Source organism: Pungitius pungitius, chromosome 2 (assembly GCF_949316345.1).
Source record: "Pungitius pungitius chromosome 2, fPunPun2.1, whole genome shotgun sequence".
NCBI classification, from domain to species: Eukaryota; Metazoa; Chordata; class Actinopteri; order Perciformes; family Gasterosteidae; genus Pungitius; species Pungitius pungitius.
The window spans coordinates 13,109,455-13,128,245 of NC_084901.1; the positions used below are offsets into that span (position 1 = coordinate 13,109,455).

Sequence of the window (18,791 nt, forward strand, 5' to 3'; positions counted from 1 at the left end):
GAGAATAAACTGAATTGGATTGAATTGAATGTGATTTCTAGGGCCACCGATCAACTTCACAGTCCAAGCCTTAAGGATTCTGTGCAAATGTCAAATTTCAGTCCGAACACATGTGACATCATGTTTATTTATCCTTTATTCACTAAGAGAGTTAAGCAAACAACGAGTGACCGCGGCGCATGAGGTGGAGCGAAGGGGGGGGGGGGGGGGGGGCTGCTCCGTGTCCCATGCCGATGTGACGGGTTAAATGCAGATGACAATTTCCTGTAAGTGTAAAACAATTCGTGGAAATAAAAACGGCTTCTTCTTCTAATTATCTTGTATGAATAACAACCATATCCGCTAATAAAACAATGAAACTGCTTATCAACCCATAAAGGGGCGGGGCTTACAGCATCCGATCAATCACAAGTGAAATTCTATAGATATAATATTAGAGAAATATAAAGTTAAACACTTTCATTTTAACTGGACGCAACAGTTTAAACTGACAAATGAAAACAATCCCTGCGTGTGTCAGTGATATTAAATAAATATTGTAGTGTGTCTAAAGTTCCTAAATGTATATGGTTCTGATTACTGTTACTGTTACTTTGGCCAGGGTTGGGGTACCGCCCCTTCCGGTGTAATGTGTGTAGATTTTGGGGAACACAGGAAGTGGGAATTGCGGGAAGTTGAGTTCTGACAGGTGTGTAAAAAACTGAGGTTTTTGGATGGCGTGGCTGTGGCCGACAACAGCGACAATAAACCCAAATAATCATAAACTGGCTCCTTATTGGCGCGGAACGTTACAATATATTTTAAAAATCACTGCTTGTTAAATTCATTTTTTGAACTTTTTCCATTCTTTTAGCTGAAGATTTTATCTGTTGAACTAATTCATACAAACTGTTCAGTAATTTTATTTTATTTTGACTCACTTACAGAAACGTTTATACATCTTTAATATAATCCAATGATCCCAAGCTGAGCTTTAATTGGTCAGTGGGCGGAGCCTATTGAGAGAGATTCCTCCAGGTAATTGAAAGATTCACTGAAAAGGAAAGTAGGAAAGTAATCTCCATATAATATATGTATATATAAATACATTGAATAATACTTTCTTCTACCAAAAAATGGTAGAAAAAAATCACCAAAAGCATGTTATGAAATCATATTGATCTGAAAAATATCAACATGAATTACAGATTCAGTTTTCCATTTTATTATTTCTTCTTACAAAACAAATGATGAATATAAAAAAGTCCACCCAGAAGAAAATAATTGGTTCTTCAATGTTACAAAGGAGAGGAAACGCAACACGAGTGTGAAGACAGAATTCCATCTAACAGCAGATTATTCACCGACGCTTTGTGACAATGAAAAAAACATGGACATGCAACTGGTCCTGTACAAGTTGACCACAGTAACCATGACAACCACAAACTGGAGCCAAAGCAGCTGCGTTTGTGTTGGTTGGTAGGTGCATGTTGACATTATTCTAAAACCCCAAAGGATCAGATGACAAAAAGTTAGTTAGTTATCTTGAGAAAAATGTTAATAGTTTGGAAAGCAGAATTTTCAGTTTAACACCCTTATATTTTAAAACAGACATTAAGACACAATGACAGCAATCATCTGCCAATCAGTATTCTAATTGTTGCTAGACTAAAGCCTGCAAAGGATCAATAGTAATTAATTAAATGAATCTGACAGACAATCTACTGAAGCTTTTAGGATTTCATTGTAATATTTAGTAAAGTCTGTATATTACTTTATTTGATTTAATTAAATTATAAGCCAATGGAAACTATGATAAACTCTTTTGTCAGACATGTCCAACAATAAGTGATGTCACACACTTCCTGTCTGACGTGTTGGACAACAAGTGATGTCACACTTTCTGACTGAGACGACATGTGGAAATGATGAGCAAACTGAAGCAGGAAGACTTGTTTTTGTTGTTGGTCACATGATGCAGTTTGTTTTATTGCTGACTGTCCAAACTCCTCAGGAAGCTCCACCCACATGCTTCTTCTTCTCTGAAGTTGATGGAGACGGATGACCACAACAATCTGTCAGTCATGGCGGCGGATCACCTGAACAGACCCTCGAGAGGCTTCTTACGTTCATCCACCAGGAGTCATCACAGAGAAAACTGCTTGTTTGAGGAAAAGCAGCATGTTTACAGGAGAAAAGGGCTAATTGATTGCCGTTAGCATCCCATTGTAAAGTCAAAGCTGCAGGAAATTATTCAAACCATTTTTTTTAGAAAGGTAAGAAGTTCCACTTTAGTTTTACACCATTCAATCAACTTTATCATTCTTATTTATAACAGAAGTTCTCTCTCAGGTGGAAGTGATGTGGAGATCTCACGCCGTCGCAGCAGTGATTTGGAAATGTACGTAACATTTGAAAAGTAGGAAATGTCTGACTTCATGTCGAGTTCACGTGAGCTGGAGTACGAGATGAAGAAGAAGACGCCGCATCGATGTCACCATGATTATCGGAAACCAAACCATGATCACATGTATTAAACGGGCTATTTGTATTAGGTGGGCTAGTTGGTCACATGACCTTCACCTGCAGGATGTTGCTAGTTTGTTGTATTCTGAAGCCACTGAACTGTCATCAGCCAATCAGATTCCTCCTCGGGTCAGATTGCGTTTCCATGACGTTACATACCGAGAACGGGCCAGTCAGAGCGGCCCGTCCACAGACTCTCTGATGACAGCGCTCCTGATCCAACACGCCGTCCAGGTGCAGTTTGATCGATGAGACGTTTTTAAAAAAGTAAATCAGTCGGTTTCAAATCTGCAGCGCTTTGATATAAAGTGCTTCATTACATTGTTACGTTTTTACAGTTTGTATTAAAATATCTTTTCCCTGGAGTGAAACCATAGTAAACATGTTACACGTTGATAAAAATAAACATTTGGAATGTCTCTGGTCTTTTTAAGAAGTCCCATTGGCTGATTTTGGTCAAGCTGAACTCATCCCCGGAGCCTGAAACAGGAAACCAGGTCACATGGTTAAAAGGGCCACACAGACAGGATGGATGTGTGAGTGTGAAGCATTATGGGTAGTTAGGGGGGGCATCAGACAAGCCAGAATGCTCGAAGCGATGAGATCAAGAGGTCACTTCTAAACCAAACATTATATATATACACATATATATTAGTGTGTAAATATTAGTGCTGTCAGTTAAACGTGTTATTATTGACGTTAATGCAACGTTTTCTTTATGGGGTGGTGGATGACATCGTCAACAGCTTTGTCTGTTTGAGGAGCTGCTGAAAGTAAAGAAGTAGTAGACTCACCTTTTATTGGTAACCTCACTGTTACACTTCATTGTTTCTGAAATAAGGCCTGACTGCGTTGTTGAATATTAAGCACTGGTTTTACTGCACTACAGACTGAGTCCTTGTTTACCTCAGATGTGCACTTTATCATTTTATTTTGTACCGCCCTGTTTGGCAATTTAGTTTTTCAGTAAAATAAAACATTTGCATAAAGCAAGCCAAACCACTTTTCCATGTTGATAAGAGCATTAAAATGAAGAAAAAATTATGGGAAAGAAATAAATGAAGGGACATTTAGAATAGATAAATGCTATTAAGTGAGTTAACTATGACATGAATGCGATTAAACATGATTAAATATTTGAATCGTTTGACAGCACTAGTATATAGACATATAGTTATATATATTTATATATGTGCGTGCCTTTATAGTATATATACTGTATATATATATATATATATATATATATACAGTATATTTAGGGTGACCTTGGCGCATGGAGTAGAGAGGACGGTTCAGGGTTGATGGTTCAAACCCCTGAGCGAGACACCAACCTTTATCGTGTGAGACAACGTCCCCACGGGACCAATAAAGGACACTTTCTTCTTCTTGTAGCATACACAAAGCCTCAGCTTCAAAGAGACAAAATAAAGAGTCTTTGTGGTTTCTAGTCTCCCTGTATTCAGTTTGTGTCTCTGTGGCTTTTCTTTGTATCTTTGGTGATTTTGTCTAGTTTCTTAAGATACGTTTTGAGTCTCTTTTAGGTTGTTTTGAGTCTTTGTGATACTTGTTCATGTCTTTATGGATGTAGTTTTAGTGTTATTTTATCATTCTGACCTGAATTTCATCAGAAAAACAGATTACTTGTCCTCTCTGAAATCAATTTCATATTTGCAATCATTATTTCTTCAGTGTAAATCAAATAAAATGAGCTTAATATTCAAACAGATCTCAGATCAGCTCTGTCTGAACTTAACTGTATGATTCCGTTTTCCCTCAAATGTACAGGACTGTCTCAGAAAATTAGAATATTGTGATAAAGTTCTTTATTTTCTGTAATGCAATTAAAAAAACAAAAATGTCATGCATTCTGGATTCATTACAAATCAACTGAAATATTGCATGCCTTTTATTCTTTTAATATTGCTGATTATGACTTACAGCTTAAGAAAACTCAAATATCCTATCTCTAAATATCAGAACATCATGAAAAAGTATACTAGTAGGGTATTCAACGAATCACTTGAATCGTCTAATTAACTCGAAACACCTGCAAGGGTGTTTCCAGAATGCATGACATTATTGTTTTTTTAATTGCATTACAGAAAATAAAAAACTTTGTCACAATATTCTAATTTTCTGAGACAGTCCTGTATTTAATACATATATCAGTGTAATATTTAAAATGTTTTTATAGTATATCATAAATATAATGAAGCTCAGGTGATTAGTCTTTGGTTAATAAACAAATAAATGTGCTCCAATTTGAATATTTATACATTTTTGTACATCATTATAATTGTTACTGCATCTGGTGATCTTGTGGGGTCACAAGGTTAATGTGGGTAAGAAGCAGACTGTAAACTTTACATTCATATGTATGAATGTTGGATTTTATTAAAATAAATATTTTGAAAGCCAATCAAATACTTTCGGGTAAACTTTAAAGCTAAAAAGATCTGGAACAAACCAACAGACACAAACGTCTTCTGGTCTCTACTGGTCTTAGTGGTTTCTAAATGTTTTACTGGTTTCTACACCTTTTTTACTCAACCAGGAAATCCAGTCTGGTGGAGAACAAAATACATCCATCTTAAACATCTGTAAATTGGCTCATGACTGTAGACTTCTTTCTAATAAATAACTAAAATCAAAACTCAACGCGTGTAAAGATTATATTCTGATATATATGGCTTTTTGTTGTTGTTGTCATAGTTCATTGAATGAATCTTAATGAACCACGTTCAGAAATATAATGTTCATGTAACCATAAACCTGAACAGTCTGATTTCTCTGCTGAGTCTTTAAAGGCACCACGGAGAGTAAATAAGGCGGAAAAAAACTTTCTAAAATATAAACATACAAAAGTATAAAAAATAAATTACAAATGAACATCTAATCACAGAAGAGTTTGCTCCAGATGTGGAAGAACTTGCTGTGATGATGACGATGAAGATGGAAATGAAGATGATGATTATGATGAGGAGGATATGTGTGCGTCAGTTCTCATCCAATCAGCATGCTCAGGAAGGTGTGTATCCTTTAGCACATGTCCGTTAGCACGTGTTAGTTAGCATGCGTCCGTTAGCATGCATCCCGTATCACGTATTTGTTAACATGCATCAGTTAGCATGCTTAAAATGCATCAACTAGCATGTGTCCGTTAGCACACGTGTGTTAGCATGTGCGTCAGCTTGAGGCCGACTTGCTGCTGGGGGGGGCGGGGCTTGGCGCTTGCAGCAGGCTGACAAACAGGAAGAGGGTGGAGGTGGGCAGGCAGACGCAGAGGAAGAGGACGACGTCTTCGCTGAAACAGAGGATGAAGCCGCTCTGCTCCGTCAGCACCCAGTCCACCAGCACCCCCACCAGCAGGTAGTACACCTGAAACTCCTGGAGCTCTTCCCACTCACCCCCGTCCTCCTCAAGCTCCACCTCCTCTGACAACAAGCCCCCTCTGCTGTCACTCACCATGGGCTTCCTCCCTGCCCCCTCTGACACTGCTTCTTTGACCCGGCTTCGCCCACGCTCCACGGCCCGCCCGAACCGCCGGCTGCTCTCCACGAACTCCTGCAGAGGGGAGGGGTCCAATTGAAAGAATCAACTCCCAGAATTCATTGCAACGGGAATCTGACGTTGAAGTTTTTTGGGGATTCAGGACGTTTTTACACATTAAGGTCCAAAAATATCTTGTTTTGTGACTTTTTGTGAAAATGTTTGATCTTTATCGCAAGTCGCCGACCAAGTTCTGACAAAGTTGTCATTTAACTGCTCAAGTCCTGTCATTGTCTCCCACGTCCCGTCATTGTCTCCCACGTCCTTTCGTTGTCTCCTACTTCCTGTTGTTGTCTCCTTAGTCCAATCATCGTCTCCTAGGTCCCGTCCACAGGAAGTGTGTCTCTGTTATTGATTTGGTGTTGATGTCATAACTGGTTGATCATCGCACCGAACACATGTTCTTACCATCAGAGCTTTGTCCATGAAGAACTCCTTCCCCGGAGTGCCGTCATTGTACTTGGTGTCGATAGCAAAGCAGAGGAAAAGGACATCCACCACAATTTCAAAGATGGAGAGAAAGCAGTGAGCCACCAGGAAGGAGAAGAGACACACGATGATCAGAGGCAGCAACCACTCGGCGTAATCTCGCTGGTAGTTCAGTAGAAGGACGCCAGCAAAGGCCGTCGACGTCACGATCAGGACCTGAGGAAACATTCACACACAACGTGAACATCAGACATTTACAGACACAGGAGAAACAACAAAGGCCGTTCAGACTACACATCATACTACACAACTTTATCCTAATTCAGCAATCTGTAGAGAGCAATAGCAGGATGTTTCTCAGGACCAGAACCAGTTTGGACCCGTCAGACACAGATCCAGCTCACCTTCCCCAGGAAAAGCACAAAGTCTCCCACAGCGTTGATGGTGGCGACCCGCAGAGCGTTCTCCACCAGGATCACGAAGGCGTCGCGGGCAGACGTACAGAAACCGGTGCTGTTAATCGCCGTGGCTGCATATGCATTCTGGGAAAGCAAAGACCGGGTCAGAGAGTCATGACAGGTTATGCAGTCCAGGTGAGAGAGAAGAAGATGAGCGTTTGGTTTGGTACCTGATTGAGATAGTTGAGGCACTTCTCCAAACACCACAGACAGCAGATACAAGTTTTCAGAAGACAGCGAGCACACGCGTTCTCCTGAGAGACAGATGACATTATAATTATTAGGGCTGTCAACATAAATGCGTTAATCAATGTGATTAATGTGGCCGAGATTAATGCAACAAAATATTTGTTGTTGTTATTTGTTTACCGCGGAAACGAATCGGCCGTTATCTGCAGTCAGTGAAGATGGAGACAGCTCTTCGCATTAATAAAACTAACAGAGCGACATACAGCGGAGAACTGAGCAGAGGAATTCCTCCATGTGTCAAACAGAAGGGGGGTGAGTGGCAAACGGACCACTTAAAGCACCACTATGCTAAGCTAGCTGCTAGGCTAAGCTAGCTCAACATCTGACGTTACCCTGCGCGGCGCACAGTCGGTAGAGGACACCACTGTGTCCCTATAAGACAGTGGTTTGATACGTCCTGCTACATGTGGGACATTGTTGGCCGTTAAATGATGGACAGATGAGAGCAAAGTGCACGAGGAGAACAGGAAGAGACGTAGTTTAACATGTTCCACCTCCAACATGAGCACATGTGTGGAGTTTTGTGTTTAAAATAACATTAACAATTAAAAATGTGATGTCTAAAATACACACTTTCTAAAGTGATTGCGCATTACTTTTAAGATTTAGTCTTTAGAAGAAAAACAAACCTTCATTAAAAACAACATTGGAACAACAACAACATTCATTAATCAAGATTATTGAATTTCAAAATGTGTGATTAATTAGTTAATTTATATATATATACATACATACATAGGTACCTGTGTTTTGAACTGCTTGTTAATAAAGTATTGTACCTTTCCTTTCAGCTGGTTGTGGATGTACATGAGGAAGAGTCGGGGGATTTTGACCAGTGTGATGATGAAGGCTCCCTTAGCAACCGTTCCCAGGTGATACCTGACCAGCCTCAGGACAGACGACAGGATCGGGGTCACCGGGAGCCGGTTCTTGTCCCTGAATCATTGAGTCCACATTAATTTGGTTCCCGGCTCAGAGATCCTGATGTGCTGCAGTCCAAAGTTAGAAAAACTCCAGCAGGTGTGGACTCACCTGGTGAAGTAGTAGGTGACCACAGCTCCAGCCACCGTCATCTGCTGGCAGGCCAGGATGAACTCAGTGATCCAGACCAGACCCACCGCATGGTACCAGGTCAGGTACTGTAGAGGACCCGTCAGTCTGAACTCTGTTAGACCCGTTTCCTCATTCTGGACGGAGTTCCCTGCAGAACGACACACTCTTAGCCCGAAGTCACATGGCATACATGCCTACATATCCCATAATGCTTTGGGAGATGTAAACTGCGCCTTGGAGGAAATTAGCCTTACATAACAATGTGAGCAGTAATGCTACAACAACTAAATCAACCAGAATTTTTTCATATATAATAATTATAAAAACGTTTTAAAGTCATAAAAAGTATATAGTTAGGCCTGGTTCAGGTATATAGTTAGGCCTGGCTTGGGTATAATTAGGGCTTACTCAGGAAGAAAAAGGTTTAAACTGACCGCTGGTACCCAGGAAGAGCAAGACCAGGATCCAGTATATCCAGAAAAGCAGGAGAGCCAAGAAGGTAACGAAGGGCTGCAGGGTGAGGAGGGGCAGGTGGATAAAGACTTTTCCCGCCACGTGGAACAGAGCGATGGTCAGAGCCACTCGTTTCCTCATGAACAGCATCAACAGCAGCAGGATGATCTGTCAACAGAACCCACACAGAGTTATCAATAGCTCCATCAGGCTAACGATGGATCAATAGGTCAGAGTCAAGGTTCAGAGCCAGCTCTGCTGGACTAAAATGTACTACACAGCATCAATCAGTTTATTATGAACTCATGAATTCCAGGTTACTCTCTAATCTAACAAATGAACAAACCCGTACAGTGAAGCCGGTGGCGGCACCGGCGTAGACGAGCAGTGCCTGGCCGTTTTCGCTGTTAAGCTCCGCCTCCTCCTTCACCTGATCGGTGGTGTAATTCCCGTACAGCCGGTGGTCGATGTAAAGCCACCAGAGGACGCTGGTCCCCGCTGAGACGAGAAGAAAAGACGTTTGGTCAGGAAGAGACAGGGCTTTCACCAAATCTTATCAGTGTCAACAGGACGTGACCTCACCGAGGGATCCGAGGACGACCATCGCGGTGAGGATCCACACAAGGACGGCTGAGATGTAACGAATTATCACCATGAGGATCATGGAGAGGACTGACAGAGGCAGAGGTCAGAGTTCAGGCGACATAGTGAGGTACCATACCAGAGAACATAAGAGAGGTTCTCACCCAGAGCCAGAACACACAGCCCAATGATGATCTCTTTACTGGCGGCAACACCGGCGATCAGACGGTGGAGAACGCTGTTATCACTCACAAAGGTCACTACGGCCTCAGCAAACTTAGCATAGCAGGAAATATCCACCGGAGTACAGCGATTAAACACCGGCAGCGGCTTACTGGGGGGGCACACGGGTCACAGAGGTTATCGATGTAAGAAAAGGTCAGCATGGTCACAGGTTAGAGGTCACAGAGGTCATCGATGTAAAAAAGGTCAGCATGGTCAGTTAGATATAGATAGAAGATATCTTGTTTCTAAAGGTCAGGATCCTCAAAGAACCTCATACCATTGAGAGTCATGTAGAACTGAGGACCATTAAAGACTCCACTCACCTGGGGGGGACAGGAAGTTTGGGACATTTAAAAAACCTCTCGGGTAGATCCGGATATTTATGACCTGCTAACTCGTAGGAACACAACTCTGAACCTGGAACAGAGAAACAGAGGTAATCCTCATCCTCTTCATCATCAACTTCATCATCAGCTCATCAGTAACCATTGGTCCCAGAAAATAGTTAAAGGAATCTTAAAGAAAGGTATGGAATAGGAAGATGGAGAGGTGATAGGAAGGAGGTCTGTGCACCCTTTAATAGTTCCTTTTACTGATTAAACGATAAAACAGAAATACGTTAATAAGTTCTCTCAAAACCAAAAAAAACGAGAAAATCTTTACGGTAGGTAGCAGAATACGTGGATTGAAACCATAGATTTAAAAAATGTTACTGTAATTGAGTTATTTATCTGGGTTGTTACAGATGTATTTAATGCTATTTATTTCACATGATGTTTCTAGCATTTGCAACCCTTGCTGTATACATTTTGTAATAATTATTCAATTTAGAACAAAACATACCTCTGAAGAAGAGGGATTATTTACTGATTTGGTTTATTTTTATTAAACATTAACATCATTATTTTTCACACTTCAATACTGAACTGAATGGTTAAACAGAAGAGGTGAAAGGTGTGTTCCAAAGACAATTACTTCAGTTTGATTGCCGTCAGATTTGATATTATTCTGAAAATAGTTAACCTTAAATTATCACTGATTGTGTGAGGGCAGCTTCTCGATTGCACACAAGACCCACAGATTTAGAAAAAAACGTTACGTCAACTATTAAACTCTTTTTTAAGGACGAGTATTCCTAGTTTCTCAGACAGAGGAAGATGCCCAAAAAAGCTGTCAATCAGATCTCTAACCAGATGCACAATTTCCTGTTTTTTTACAGCGAAAACGGTGCCTTATTTCCGTATATTTGTTTTATCATTCAAACAGTAAAACAAAAACTATCAAAAGGTACACGGACAGAAGGACATAGGAAAGAGAGGAGAGGAAGGCGATTCAAATCACTAATTCAGCTTCTTTTTTTAATTAATAAAAGGAATTGAATTGAGATAAGAATAAGGAAAGGAGATAGGAAAAGAGAGAGGAGGGGATACATGAATGTTGACTCAAAGGTCAAAGACTAAACCCTCAATAAGAGAAAGACTTGGTCCCATGTTGTTCCGAGACAAAGACTCTATTCATGAACTACATTATGTTCAAAGACAGAGGACCGAGTGGCACCAACGACACAAACGTCTTAATGCTGCCTTTGTGTGTGTGTGTGTTGTACTTGCGTGGTGACACATTAAATCATCACCATGACATCATCAGTGTTTCTTCTCACAGGACCAGACCCTCAGGAGCCTTCGATTATTAACATCTATTTTGACTATTACATAAATAAGTGATCAGAGAAATAGGACATTTCTTCTTTGATTTATCATAGACTGATGAGATGACCTCACCATTGAGCATGGCGAAGCTCTTGAGGTCCTGGTAGGTCTTCAGTTCCTCGGTGGGACACAGAGACACACACAGAGCCGTGGACTTGATCTTCCTCTGGACGATGTCCACGTTACATGGATCTAAGAAAAAGATGAACCTGCAGGGGCCGGAGGGCAGAGGAAGTCACTGCAGGTCACTCCTTCAAACTAAGAGCGTGCAGTCTTATCAGAGGAAATCAATTAAAAATACAGACGGTCAGGAGCCACAGGACATTGAGGACCCTTAGGGGTCAAGATCCTCGGGCATTGAGGGCCTCGGAGGGCCAGGAGCCTCAGGATATAAGGGGACCAAAAGGTCAGGTGGCTCGGCACATAGAGGGTCCCAGGGTCAGGAGCCTCAAGAAATTGAGGGTCCCAGGGGGACATTGAGGGGCCCAAAGGGTCAGGAGGAGCCTCTGGACATTGAGGGTTCCTAAGAGTCAAGAGCCTTGGGACATTGAGGGTCCCTAATGGTCAAGAGCTTTGGGACATTGGGGGCCTGAGAGTGTCAGGAGCCTCAAGATATTGAGACTTTGGGACCCATGTGGGCTGGTTTGTGATCCAGGCTTCGTGTCTGGAGAACAAACAGAATGTCTGAATCTGGACGTGGGAGAAAAACTAAACAAAGAGTCTCCAGTAAAAATCTTCCTACAGAAAGAACTTTGATCAGCTGATACACACTTCCTGTTATAGCAGTATGCTAAATAGGTTGCCCTGGTCACCTCTACAGACTCTTTCAAAATATCCCTTCACCTGTTTTACGTTTGCAAATGGAACAGAGAACTGCTGAATAAATACTTCTCTCTATTCATATATTGTGTTACAATCGTGCAGTAAACATACCACCTTTATAAGCTAAAGAAATACCATTGTTATGTGTGTAGTATATAGTAGAGCACTAAAAGAACAACCTCTATCCTAACACAAAAATAATTAAAAATCAAAATAACACACTCTCACTGTTTTTACAAAACAACAAGGCTCAACCAACTATTAACACATTGGAGATGCAGATAGAGAGAGGGAAACATATATTACCACAGTAGGACATGTAAAGTGTGTCAGTTGTACACAGTACATAGAGTACTGTAGTACACATAGAGTACTGTAGTACACCTACTTTCTGTCAGTGTGATCCAGACCGCTCAGCCGGACGCCTTCGATTAGCTCGTTGCGGTGCCCACATGTGTTGCCGTAGCTGTCGTATCCGAACACGAGGCGAGCGGCACCGCCGGTGACGATGGTGAAGCTGCAGATGCTGCCCTGTAGGACAAGAGACCGCCTGTAACATCTAAGACCACTGTGACATCAAGGACCATTGTAACACCTGGATCACTGTAACACCTGAAACCACTGTAACATCTAGGACCACTTTAACACCTGAAACTACTGTTACACCTGGACCACTGTAGCACCTAGAACACAGTAACACCTGGACCACTGTAACATCTTGGACCACTTTAACACCTGAAACTACTGTTACACCTGGACCACTGTAGCACCTAGAACACAGTAACACCTGGACCACTGTAACATCTTGGACCACTTTAACACCTGAAACTACTGTTACACCTGGACCACTGTAACACCTGAAACCACTGTAACATCTAGGACCACTTTAACACCTGAAACTACTGTTACATCTAGGACCACTTTAACACCTGAAACTACTGTTACACCTGGACCACTGTAGCACCTAGAACACAGTAACACCTGGACCACTGTAGCACCTAGAACACAGTAACACCTGGACCACTGTAACATCTTGGACCACTGTAACATCTAGGACCACTGTAACACCTGGACCACAGTAACATCTAGTACCACTGTAACATCTTGGACCACTGTAACATCTAGGACCACTGTAACACCTGGACCACAGTAACATCTAGGACCACTGTAACACCTGGACCACAGTAACACCTGGACGACTGTTACACCTGGACCACTGTAACATCTAGTACCACTGTAACATCTTGGACCACTGTAACATCTAGAACCACTGTAACACCTGGACCACAGTAACATCTAGGACCACTGTAACACCTGGACCACAGTAACACCTGGACGACTGTTACACCTGGACCACTGTAACACCTGGACCACTGTAACATCTAGGACCACTGTAACACCTGAATCCACTGTTACACCTGGACCACAGTAACACCTGGGCACTGTAACATCTAGGTCAACTGTAACACCTGAAACCACTGTAACTTCTAGGACCACTGTAACACCTGGACCACTGTAACATCTAGGACCACTTTAACGCCTGAAACCACTGTAACTTCTAGGACCACTGTAACACCTGGACCACTGTAACTTCTAGGACCACTTTAACACCTGAATCCACTGTTACACCTGGACCACAGTAACACCTGGGCACTGTAACATCTAGGACAACTGTAACACCTGAAACCACTGTAACATCTAGGACCACTTTAACGCCTGAAACCACTGTAACTTCTAGGACCACTTTAACACCTGGACCACTGTAACACCTGGACCACTGTAACATCTAGGACCACTGTAACATGTGGGCTGCAGTTTCATATTGTTAATATTCTGTTTATAGAGATAGAGAAAATCGGAAGTGTTTAAATTAAATACAATACTCTATTTTGATCAGTTGATTATTATTGCTAAATCATCTCATAAACATCTTCAAGACATAAATAGATATTAATTGTTATATTTATGTATGGATGTAAATATATGTAGATGTGAAGGCAGCTCACTCATGGAATGCTCTGCCACCACACAAAACACGTACAAAACCTTCAAGAACGACCTTAATGATTGCAAGCATTGATGTGTTGTCCGTCCTGCCTGCTTGTTTCACCTATATGTGCATCTGTCTCATTCAGTTTTTCTTTTTTTCACTTGTTCTGATGTGTATGTTATGTGCTTCAATGTTGTACTGTACATGTCCTCATACTGTAGGTGTGTTTGTTTGCCTGACGTTTGTCTATGAATTTTAATTCCATTTCCTTAAAAACAATTCTTCGGGGACAGTAGGTGGAAATGAGCCTCTCTGGCTAACTCTGGCTCAGTTACAGTACAACTGTTGGTTGGTGTGCGTTGTCCCAAATATATGAGTAATGAAAATAAATAAATATATATGAAGATGTTTATATACAGATATAATTTTAATCCAGAGAATTTTCCCACTGCAGGACTAAGGATCATTTTATTATTCATGGAGTTGTCTTTAAACACAACAGCCGTATGTATATAGATACATATGTATATGTATAGATATGATATGATGATAGATGTATAAATTGATGTGTAGATATAGTGTACAATACATATATACACACAACTCGCGCACGCGTAGCAAAATAAGAATTTCATTGTACTAGGTAACCTATATACGTATATGTATATACACAAATATATACATGTATACATGCATGTATAGATAGCTGGCGGGGGTTACCATGCCGACGCAGAAGACGGTGAAGAGCAGGAGCCAGGGCAGGTCGGTGCAGCTCCGGTCCTCTAGCGGTCTCCATTCTCTCTTAGTCCTCTGAAACACACACAGACACACCGGTGATCTACAGGCCCTGGTACCCGGAGGAGCTAATGGGATTACAGCTCCTGTAATCCCAGCACGGCCCTCCCTGCTCTCGGGACCGGTTCCCCTCTCACGGTTCGCAGATAAACACGCACCGGAGCTCACTAAAGGGCACCGGGCTGATACCGAGCCGGGCTAAGCCGGGCCGAGCCGGGCCGAGCCGCTATTACCTCCGCGCTCCCGCAGCATCCCATTGCAGTCAGGGTGGACGCGCCCGGTGCTTCCCGGAGCCTCACGCAGCCGCAGCGGGGTCTGGAGCCCGACGGGCGGGGGAAGAGGCGGACAGCTCCGGTCCCGACGGTCAGACTGAGCGGTCCGATCCACTGAGCATGCTACTCGCCCGGGGTTACCGTACCCAGCGGGGACTAACGGCCGAGGATTTGTCCGCCTCACTTCCTGGTGGGCAGTCAGGTGCGGCGGTCATTCATCTCATTGCGCACGCGCAATCCGTTCCCGTGCCAAAACCGAGAGCCCGAACAACAGACCGTTTTACCAGCGGAACTGTGGGTGCAATACCCGCAGTGACCACTGAGTAGAGGCAGCGGAGTGGCGCTGTTTCCCACATAATTGAAGGTTCATTTATAAAGTGTAATTTAATACCTTGTATTTTACTTACCTTTCATGTCCTTGTTTTTTTTATTTCCATTAATTTTATTTGCTTGTAGTTTTATTTTTTATTTATATTTCTTGTAGTGTGTTTTGTTGAGTGCAATTTATGTTTAATTCGATTTGTTGGTGTTTTATTTCTTATATTAATATGCCTGTAGTTTCATTTGGTATTATTTAATTCATCACTTTGAATTCTGAATCAAAGAAACATTTCACAGCTAAATAAAAATATATAACCAGTTACAGAATACATTAAATATAAAATACAATTATTATTACAGTTTTTTAGTTTTCTAAACCCTCATTTCATCATTATTTAGCATTTTCAAAGTCACTGATGATGTCATAAGTTTCACAGCATACTTCTGCACTCTGTGTTGGTTACTTGTACTGTTATTTTTTTATTCTAACCCTTCTAACAAGTTTGATGAAATAATGTTCTCTTAGCAGGAAACTTTCATGGTTTTGTGTCTCGTATCCTTGGCTGAGATATAATTGAATCATTAGTTAATAATTAATCCTCAACAAAAGGGGTTGTCGAGACTTAAATCTTTTTTCTGAAAGACGTTTTCTCTATAAATCATCTGGACTGCAGTGAAAGTACAACGCACAAGTACTTTTAAACTGTAAATATAAAATAATCTTTGTGTTCTATAAACTACAGGCGTTCATAGTTTGGCCCGTAAAGACCGACAAACTGCTTCTCTGGCATCAGAATCTCCATTTACCTTTCTCCTGAGATAGAGCTGCTGCTGAGAGTCCATATTCCTCGAGAGTCCTGGAGAGATCCAGGAAGTCCAAAAAAGCCCTGTATAGTTCTACTGGGTTCTGTAGAGTCTGGTAGATTCCTTAGAGTGCAGTAGGGTCCGGTAGAGTCTGGTAGATTGGTGCAGAGTTCTTCATAGTTCTGTAGAGTCCGGCAGGGTCCTGTAGTGAGCTGGTGTTCCCTTCAGACTGAGGACAGCAGCGATGTGGTTCTGAGCCTCCTGCAGAGAGGACAGAGGGCAGTTTGTTTTATTGTTTACTGTTGTACCAGGCTGAGCACTGAGTGTGTGTGTGTGTGTGTAACGAGATGTATGATTCCACTTGCCATTTTGCATTTGTATAGTTTCTAAAAAGCAGACCATATTATCATCATAAAACAGTTATTTTCAATATTCTGCACTGTTCAGTGAGTTCTTTTTTTGCTTAAAAATAGTTAGTTTATTAACTTTACTTTTATTACAATTGTTATACAACAATTTATTTTGTTTTAAATAGCACTTGTTCATGTTAAATATTGTTCTCTTATGAATTAAACAACAAACAAAACAACAAACAAAATTTCTGTTGTTAAGACTCCATAAGACATCATAAAATATGAAAACACATAAACACATGTTTAGTCTGTTACTGGAGAAAGATGAATCGTTTGTAGTGGGTGCAGTTCCATGTTTGTCCACCAAAGGTCAGTCCATTAGAGCAGATAGTTTATTTAATCTCTGAGTTCACCAGATTCTGTATTCAGAGCAGAGGAGATAACAGCGGATCTGAAGTTAGATATTTACAGTTTTTTACAATACACACTAAAGTGAAAAGTATCACACAGTTATCCAAATCGTACACTCAAGGAGGATTTAACTATAAGCACAAACAATGCACATGATTTGAAAATACGAAACATACTTCTATACATTCGGAGATGGGCAAAAATAGGTGAGGATAGGATTGAAGGTATACTTGAGGGACATATTTCCTTCGAATCCATCGGTGTCCTGCTGAGAACCATGGCCTTTAGATGTGCTCATCCTCGTCCCAACCGCTTTACTCTTGGGTGCGAACCGCTCCAGTGAGAGTTGGAGGTCACAGACAGAAGATGCCATCAGGACCACGTCATCTGCAAAAAGCAACAACCACCCAACAGGATTGGTGACAAGGCACAGTCCTGGAGAAGGCCAACCCCCACTGAAAACGCCTCTGACTCACTGCCGAGCTCCCGAACACAGCTCTCACTTTGGGCGTACAGGGATTGGATGGCCTCAATTAAGGACCCACTCACCCCGTACTCCCGCAGCACCTCCCACATTATCTCTCAGGGGCCCTGGTCATACACCAGGTCCACAAAACATGGATGAGCATAGTCCCAGTCCCCCTTCATGATCCTTGAAAGAGTAAAGTAGTCGGTCGCTCCACGTGACTGGCACAGAAGTCCAATAACACGACCGCTCTGGTTCAGATCAGAGAGGACGTTGCTCCTAATTCCGCCTCTCTGGGTATCTCCATCATGACCCACGTGCGTGTTGAAGTCTCCCAGTAGGGCTATGGAGTCCCCTACTGGACTGATTCAGGGTCTCCAAAAAGGCCAAATCGTCTGCTGATTGGTGCAGTTCCCCCCCCCTCCACAACCCGAAAGCGTAGGGCGACAACCGTTTTGGACACCGGGATAAACTCCAATGTAGCAGCACTCAGCCAGGGACTTGTGAGGATCCCCAAATCCGCCTGGCGCCTTACACCATGGGCCACTCCAGAGTAGAATACAGTCCATCCCCTCTCCAGGAGTGTGGTTCCAGAGCCGAGGCTGGGCTGGGATCCAACTCATAACGCTCCACCTCCTGCACAAGCTCTGGCTCCTTCCCCCCGAGAGAGGTGACGTTCCACGTCCCCAGAACCAGCATCTTCCGCCCAGGTCTGTTCCGGCTTTACCGCCCACTGTCACTGCCACTCTTGTAGTAGCGCACCCGACCCGCCGCAGCAATCCCGGCCACCAGAAGCTTCGGGCCCTCCATCTGGGCCTCGCTCCAAATGGAGGCCGCGGGGTTCCTCCGGGCCGGGTAGCTCCTTCCCTCTTCCGCTAAAATCATAGGGTATTTTGAACCATTCTTAGTGTGGCCCCTCGCCTGAGACCACTTTGCCAAGGGTAACCCTACCAGGAGCACCAGCCAACACAGCCCTCAGGTTCATAGGGACACACACAGCTCTCCACCACGATAAGGTGATGCAGAAAAGACTCATTGCACCCTTTTACATATATAGAACCCTTTTCAAGGACTCATATAACCTTTACAAACATTTACAATCTTTACAAAGACTCATAGAACCTCAACAAACATATATAACCTTTAAAAATACTCTTAGACCCTTTACACACATAGACAAAAGACTCATAGAGCATTACAACACATATAACCATTACAACGAATCATAATCCCCTTAAACCACATTACAGAAGCTGAATCTGCTTTCCAACAATAATTCACATTACAGTAATTCGTTAATCAGATGTCCTCTCATGACGGCTGCTTCCTTTTATTGTGAAGGAAC

At 42.3% G+C, this 18,791-nt stretch overlaps 1 protein-coding gene across 2 annotated transcripts; it reads right to left on the reverse strand.

Moving 5' to 3' along the window:
• Positions 1-1,188: 1,188 nt before the first annotated feature.
• slc44a1b (solute carrier family 44 member 1b) lies at positions 1,189-17,349 on the reverse strand. Of its 2 annotated transcripts, XM_037462370.2 has the most exons (18): positions 17,211-17,349; positions 16,885-16,988; positions 16,220-16,477; positions 14,745-14,834; positions 12,423-12,565; positions 11,285-11,421; positions 9,827-9,920; positions 9,443-9,612; positions 9,279-9,368; positions 9,049-9,194; positions 8,678-8,864; positions 8,223-8,391; positions 7,970-8,126; positions 7,112-7,195; positions 6,888-7,025; positions 6,463-6,699; positions 5,971-6,069; positions 1,189-2,985 (listed from the first exon to the last, which is right to left on the reverse strand). In XM_037462370.2, exons 3-18 carry the CDS (start codon positions 16,253-16,255, stop codon positions 2,962-2,964), a joined length of 2,001 nt encoding a protein of 666 aa, XP_037318267.1. In that variant the 5' UTR covers positions 16,256-16,477; positions 16,885-16,988; positions 17,211-17,349; the 3' UTR covers positions 1,189-2,961. The 2 variants fall into 2 exon arrangements, with proteins under 2 accessions (XP_037318267.1, XP_037318268.1); XM_037462371.2 differs by lacking the exons at positions 16,220-16,477; positions 16,885-16,988; positions 17,211-17,349 and adding an exon at positions 15,053-15,310.
• Positions 17,350-18,791: the final 1,442 nt, after the last annotated feature.